General features: G+C 38.2%; 1 protein-coding gene across 1 annotated transcript in view; it reads left to right on the top strand.

Annotated features, from left to right (window-relative positions):
- Window positions 1-4,354, top strand: part of FRMD3 (FERM domain containing 3) — a gene marked incomplete at its 5' end in the record, with an annotated part of 25,532 nt that extends 21,178 nt beyond the window's left edge. The window contains one exon of the mRNA XM_009077964.1: window positions 3,759-4,354. Coding sequence (XP_009076212.1) covers window positions 3,759-4,354 — 596 coding nt within the window. The remainder of the gene's footprint in view (window positions 1-3,758) is intronic.
- Between the last annotated feature and the right edge of the window lie 3,640 nt (window positions 4,355-7,994).

Genomic DNA, 7,994 nt, shown 5'->3' with positions numbered 1-7,994 from the left:
GACTGGAACTTGACCATGGTTAATAGCCATTTCTTTCTTCAGTCCTTGCCTTAAGAAATGTTGTGGTGTTATGGGAAATATGAAGGAACAAAAAGAACAGCTTTATATATATATATCTTTTTTTAAATATCAAATGAGCTTGCAGCAGCAGCAGAGGCCCATTCTAAATTTTCAAAAATGTATATATAATTTATTTATAGTTATATTGGGCTGGTGTAAAATGCAGCCACTTCAATTTAAGGAACTTCACACATAAAAGAGCTGAAAATTCTTGTTACCAGTTGAAATTAAATAGCAGAATGTAAATTTGATGTGTGTTTCAGAAGTGTGACACACTTCAATTTTAATACAACCCTTCAGAAAATGCTGATCTGAAAAGGTTTCTCTGCTGCCTTCCATCAACAAGGTAATCCCAAAGTCAGATGTTTGCCACTTATTTGAGAAAAATACAGTTTTAATGAAAGTTAATATCTATTTAATTTATCTAGTTTATCTTATTCATGTTCACTGTATATTTTATGCATGCTGGAATTTACTCTGGGGAAGAACAGAAGGCTCAAGAATCATAAATCTGGATGACCTTTCTTTGCAGTAGCTGCAGCTGTCCTGTCTACAGTGAGAAACATGACGAATATATATTACTGACCTAGCATTTAAGTAGGTATAGAGAGGCCTGTGATCAGGATTCTTAAATTTGAAAGAGTACAGTTAGGTGCTTTAAACCATATTGAGGTGTCTAAGTAAGTGGTTCAGCTTAAATTTAACTCCTATTAGAATAAGTGAAAAGCACTGAAAGTGCTTTTAGTGTACAATAGTACACTAACTTTGGATGAAGGAACTGAATAAGGAGATGAGGTAGAGACTAAGTTAGCCACAGTCATAGCTGATGTTAGCAATACTTATAACCGTGTTAACTAGAGTTGTAGCTGATGTTAACCATAGTAGTAGCTGTGCCTTTCTGCTTAGGGCCTGCTTGTTAGGCTTGATGAGCTGTGAGCTATACCTGCAGGAATTTGACTTGTTAGCACAAGCAAGGTTTACTGAGACCTGCATTGTCTCTGTAAGAGTAAGAAGATAAGCAGGAGACTGATGAGATGAACTCCCCTAAGGAAGCAATGCCAAAACCAGCCATGGGGTTGGGAAGGTGTCAAGAAGGAATACACATGTGCCAAGCAGGAGAGTTCACCCAGAGGACAGGTGATGAAGACTATGGAACAACCAGTGGGGGTCACAGAAGACCCTCAACAACCACTCCCTCATTTGTTCGTGCAAATGTGCGAAGAGCAGGGATATTGTAATGACTTTTTGGAAATAATTAGCATATATGCATTCATTCTCAGAAATGTAATGAATATGCATGATTTGTAAAAATAAAAACTGTCCCATTTGGGGCAGGGGTGTGCATGTTATTTGGAGAATTGACCCCCCTACGCACCTCACACTGTCAGTAAATGAATGCTTGCTTGACAGGATCATGCTGTTTGGATCGATTTCTTTGAATCAGCACATTTGAAAATCAAATTGTAGTATCTGTGTATCTAAAGATGTGTGTAGATGCTTGATGTTGGGCTCCAAAGTTTAAAAGTTTTGGCTTTTGAATTTTAAGATACCATGCGTGGACTCTAAAGTGACTCAGAATATAGTCCAGCATTACCTGCTGTTACAGTATGCTTAGGAGAAAGATATCCCATAATCTGTTCTCACTTCTCCAGTTCATACACTGTTGTGTCTAGTTTCAGTCAATTTGTGTCTTCCTCTTGATGACTGTGGCAAGCGTATTTGTTAACAAAAAGACTGGTGTAGACAATTAAGTTCCAGCACAAAACATATTTCATGCTGAAATGTGATGAATTTCTAAATTGCCTGTGTTAGGAGAGGATAAAGTAGTAGAGGCAAGGAATTATTAGCTAGGCAGTTAAATTAAACTAATGAAGAGAAACCTGCATTTTCTTTACAGAAGACAAGGTTTCATTTAGCTATGCACAACTGCTGGTGAAAGAACCAATCCTGCTCTGTCTCTCTGTCCTTAGTAACATGCTAACTCCATGAGAACATCTGGCAAGCCAATTCAAGAAGAGAAAACATAGGTAGCTAACCCAGGAAGAAAAACACTTATTTTCCTAGGTTAGCTTTACAAGCTGCCTTGCTCAGGGATGAAGTGAGAAGAAGCAGAAACAGTCTTTTTCATGATTTGGCCTGAATGTGAAACCTCACCTGCAGGCATGGCCAGTGAGGCCTAGAGTCATAGAATCATGAAATCAACCAGGTTGGAAGAGACCTCAAAGATCATCGAATCCAACCCTACCCTCACCAGTAGACCATGTCACCAAGTGCCACATCCAGGCTCATCTTGAAAAACTTCAGGGATGGTGAATCCACCACCTCCCTGGACAGCCCATTCCAATGCCTGATTACTCTTTCTGTAAAAAATCTCTTCCTAATATCCAGCCTAAACCTCCCCTGGCAGAGCTTGAGTCTGTGCACTTGATTGTCTGGAAGAAGAGACCAACCCCCACCTGACTCCAGCCTCCTGTCAGGGAGTTGTAGAGGGTGATAAGGTCACCCCTGAACCTCCTCTTCTCCAGGCTAAACCACCCCAGCTCCCTCAGCCTCTCCTCATAGCACTTGTGCTCAAGTCCCTTCACCAGCCTCGTTGCTCTTCTCTGGACGTGCTCCAGCACCTCAATATTCTTCCTGAACTGAGGAGCCCAGAACTGCACACAGGATTCAAGGTGTGGCCTCACCAGCACTGAGTACAGGGACAGAATCACCTCCCTGGTCCTGCTGACCACACTGTTCCTGATCTGGACTGGGATGCCATTGGCCTTCTTGGCCACCTGAGCACACTGCTGCAAAGTTTTCATGAGAGAGTGTCTTAACATCACTTTTTAAGGGAGGGTCTGTGCCCGACTCTCCTCACTTCCACTCTTCCAACTGACAACTAACAGCAGTCACTGCAGTGCTGTTATAGCTGTAATCTTTGCAGACTTATTGGTTTTAGAGGTAAACTGAAAAAAGGGAGAGTAAGCTTTGAGAGGAGAGAGCCTGGGCAGAGAATGGGGTCATAAGAAAGACTCCTCTATAAAGAGGGGAGAAAAATTTAAAAAGAGAGACAAAAGGAACTGTGAGTATGAAGAGCAGAAAGATGACTGGGAGAAAAATGAAGACATCAGGAGTAGAAGCTTTTTTAACACTGGCATTTTCACACTGTTTCAAAGATATCTAATCCTCATATCATGTATCACCCTCCCTCTCCTTTTGTCCTCTCTACTGTTAACATGAATTTATCATGATGATCTGTTTTCCCTTTTTAATATTATGCTCTATTAAAAATTCTCAATCTCAGCTCTTGTCACTCATTTGTCTCAAAGAAATAAAGGGTGGTGGTTGTGGTTATTACTATTATTTTTATTATTCTATACCAAATAGCACCAATTGACAGGTGTAGTAGCTATCCTCATATACCAGAAGTCAGAGTGCCAGTAGAAAATTAACATTCTGTTTTCTGTTCTATACTACACCATTATTAGTGGTAGCTGAATCAGACATTGTTAAACAGATCTGGTGTGCTGCAGTGTTGTAAAGATGTTGCCCTCTTCAAAAACCTTTTCCAGTTTTTGCTAGTTGTGTATAGTTTGGTTTCAATATGCAAAATTACTGCAGAATCTTCTTTCCAAACCTCTGTCAGATACTATTAGAAGGCTGTTTTGGCACCAGGATGCCAGATATTTGGGATCATTGTTTTCATCTTTTTTCAGGTATCCAACCACCAAGGGAAGATGAGATTTCTGTACCTGTAACTTCAAGCTCTCCAGTTAAGGATGCTGGGGAGAATGTTGATCTTGGCATTGAACAGGAAGAGAAGATGAAAGAGGAACCATTAACCATCTCAGAACTGGCATACAATCCTAGTGCCAGCTTGGTGCCCACCCCTGTTGATGATGAGATTGACATGCTTTTTGATACCTGTCCTAGAGCAGAGAATGAGAAAGATGATACAGATTCATTTGAGGAACTTGAAGCAGATGAAAATGCATTTTTAATTGCAGAGGAGGAAGAACTGAAAGAAGCTCGGAAAGCACTTAGGTGGAGCTATGACTTTCTAATGGGCAACATAGAGGTGAATGCTTTTGTGAAGAGTTTCTCCAGACTTTTCCTTGTAGGCCTTGGACTGGTGTTGTTTGTGTTCCCTCTTTTCCTTGTTCTCTTGGAGTCGGACCTTCAAATCTCTGTCCTCCATGAAATCCGTCAGACACCGGAGTTTCAACAGTTTCATATTGAATATTACTGCCCCCTTAGGCAGTGGGTGGCTTGCAAAATAAGCTTCATCCGTGACATGCTGGGCAGCTTTTAAATCCTACATAAATATGATACAACTAAGGGCTATATTCAAAATTTCAGTTAGTGCCAGCTTTCCATAATGCCCCTGGGCCCATGAGTTGGTAGCTGCCTTCATATACAGTTCATTGCAGACTCTTCAGATTCTTAAGTTCTTTTTACATGCTTAAATTGCCCTTTTAGTTACAGGCTTATACAGTCACCTCTCAACAACCAAAAAGAAGCTTTATTCTAATCACATTTCAGTCTTCCTGCTTATTTATTACATTATATAAGACAGGGTCACAATAAGTTTCATCGTCCTTAACCTTTCAATACATGACACTAAAACTAATGAAACTGAAAGAAAAACTTTTTGAATATACTCCTTAGTACAATAATCTCTTCTAACCAATGCCTATACAAGCAATGTTTATGCTGGGTTTTTGTTTTTTGTTTGTTTTCTGTTTGTTTGTTTTTTACATTTTTATGTGTTTAAAATATTTTGGTAAATTTTTAGCAAAAGACAACTTATGATGTTATTTAAATGTACACATTGGTAAGAATAATGCACAAGGGCATGTAGGGTGTTTTTAGTGTTTTAGCAATTATTTGTTTTAAAACTATTGGCTGGAGAATGAATGAGTTTCACATAGCTCTATACAGAGGGACTGTGTTTGGGAAACACATAGCAAGTTCACTCAAGTTCAGTAGGGGCTGCCTGGGGGAGGTGAAAGGACAAGTGCACAGAAGAATTTCTGAAAGGCACAGCTGTAAAGTTTAGGGAAGTTGCCAGAACTGAAATGATCCTTCCGCTTATCTGTCAGGTTGTCTTCCACCTTATCAGTGCTGTAGAAAGTCTTTACAAGATAGTCCAAGTATGTTTAGAAAGAGAGTCTTCAGTCTAATCTAAATGTAGATTATTGTACATAACATGGAAGACAATAATAGTAAGTAGCGCAGAAAAAATAGAAAAAAGAGCCAAAAATAAATCAGTAGGTGAGTGACCTACTTTTAAAAATTATAAAGACCAGGAAAAGGAGAAAAATAATTAAATTTTTCATATTCATTTTTAAAAGCAAAGCATTAGGCTGTACAGCTGACATAAAATATTCTACTGGCTCACAGTTAAAGACTTAAGTACTGTGAGAGATGCGTCTTCATCCTTGATGCTTGTTATTACTAATCTGTAAGACAACATATTTTCTGTGCGTACTAATATGCTTCCTTTCACATATAGCAGCATACTTACCCTCTTTCCTTGTTATTACAAGCCCAGTTACAAGATCTAATGCTGTTTTGTGTAACATGGATTTGTATATCTAAAGGTATTCCAATATAGCTTAGAGAATATACTTAAATAGAATCTTGTAAATGCTGAGAGCATTTGAAGGCCCTCAAATATACCACAGAGGTTGTACTTAAGATGAGAAAGTTTTTATTCCTCCCCTTTCCAATCTTAGTGCAGGCTTGTTTCTTTTTTAAACTAGGGAACTCTGATTTTGGCTTCAGAGTCTTTCTCCTGCTTGGACATTTATGAAATGGAGACATATTTGAGGCTATTTTATTAGATGTGCATTTAACACATTGTAGCTACGTGTCTAATTCCTACTGAATAAATTTCTTTAGTTTCCGTATTAGAGAATCTGTTTTGCTTGGTTTCCTCATGTAAGACTTTGCAAGTGTCTAGTTTGAAAATGACAATTTTCTTAGAGGATTTCTCCTTCCCTTCTAATCTTCTCCAGTTTGTAAAGGACAGAATAGTTGTTACAGGGCTTAGGAGGTCCTTTTTTTTCAGTTGAAAACTTACGGATTGCTAACATTTCCCTACCACCAAAGGCTAAATTAAGTGCTTTTTTTCCTCGTCTTTATTTGTCCTTGCCAATCTGTTCTCTAGAAGACTTATTATTCATTAGTTATTTGATGTATATTTCTTCCTGTGCTACTTGCAGCTAAATGATCCTTTCCCATGAGGTAATAATCATTCAGCCTAATAGAAGTGGAGAGTGAACTAATGCAGACATTTGGTCTTAACAGGAAATTACTCACTTGCATTGTTTCTAAACAAAGGTGTCAGTAAAAGGTGTTTGAGTGGGGAAGGCTGTGAGAGCTGGCATCCTGCTGGACTGTGTAGACATGGTTCCATACAGGTTCCTATAAAATCTGATAATTATTAAAAAAATAAAAAGAAGAAAGAAGTTAGGTCCTATAGTCTTGTCCCTGTAAATTACAGCACTCCAATAATAAGAGTATTGTAATGCTTCATTTAACTCTATCAGAAAACAGCCAAGTTGCATGACAACATAATCTCAAAAAATGTGCAGTGCAGTGAAGTTTTATGTAGGGTTAAATGCAAGTGTGTGTGCGCACATGTGCCTGATTTTAATAACCACGTGCATACATATAGGCCTGGCCTCTTAAAATTCTCCCCTTCCTTCCTGATGTTCTCTGGTTTAACAAGGTAATTTAACTGAAAGTCATGAGACTGTTATAATTTAAAGGCCAGGACCATGTCATACATGCAGAAGGATGTGGTTGGGCATGCACAGAGAGAGTAGCAGTATAGTATTTTATTAGTGAGGATGACAGAGTTGGATTATGGAGCATCTGTAGGTACAGTATTGTGTATTTCTGTCTGTGCTTGGATTATATTGTAAAATGTTATGTACTTGAAATCTATTTTGTGATTTGTCTAACATTTATAAACACAACTCTGGGAAGAATTAAAAATGGTTTTATTTCTTGGAGTGTAAGGGGAAAATATACCTGTAACTTGAGCCTTATCTTTGTACAGTGAATTTCACATTTCTATATGTCAACATCCTGATTGTTTTGTATGTTAATATGATGGCAGGAATCCCTAATAAAATTACACTGGAGAAAAGCTTTCTGCAGTTATGACGGTTCTTACGGTGAAAGATACTCTATAAATAATCGTTTTTGTCAAGAAATAGTAGGTACATGGTATAGTACAGTTTTCTTTGGACTCTTACAATGTTTTTATATACTTTTTTTTATTCATCAACCAGAAAGACACTAGAATGTGCTTTAAAATAAGATGTTATTAACATGGCTTAGGTGTGCTAACCAAGAGCCTGTTGGTTTGTCTGGTTGCCACGTAAGAGTTAGTTACAGTCTTGAATTTGCCCTGAACTACAATTGCTAAACCAAGAATACAAACTGCGAAGCTGGTTTTACAGTCGGGCCCTGGTCATGGACACATGGCTGCAACCTTTTTGAGGCAGATCTGGCTGGAGTGTTATGCAAGCAAAATTGTGCAGCTTTTGGATGTAGCTTGCTTACGTAAGTTGGTTTGGAGCTCAGGCAGTGGAAAAGTATTTGGTAAGAAATGTACTGTCTGCAACAAGGCAATTGAATATCATTTTGGGAAGCTAAGAGAAACCGAAGCTACTTCTTGAACACATAAAATATTTAGATGTAGAGATGTCTATACTGTATAGAAAGTGGCAAAATCTAAATGGACTCTTGGGCAATTTGAAATGTAAAGGAATGGGACTATATAGTACAGGTAGACCTATTTATTCAGTTAAAATGGTGTAGGTTATAACAGAGCCTTCAAAAGAGCTTGTTTCTGCTTCAATGTAAGAATACAATATATCCTCCTCAACCTTGTTTGCAGTCTGAAGTACTTACCATGGTTTATGAAACTAGTATTT

The sequence above is a fragment of the Acanthisitta chloris genome, unplaced genomic scaffold (genome assembly GCF_000695815.1).
Source record: "Acanthisitta chloris isolate BGI_N310 unplaced genomic scaffold, ASM69581v1 scaffold14777, whole genome shotgun sequence".
Classification (NCBI taxonomy): Eukaryota; Metazoa; Chordata; class Aves; order Passeriformes; family Acanthisittidae; genus Acanthisitta; species Acanthisitta chloris.
Note: the sequence above shows the minus strand (reverse complement) of the source record. Positions and strands in the feature narration are given on the sequence as shown.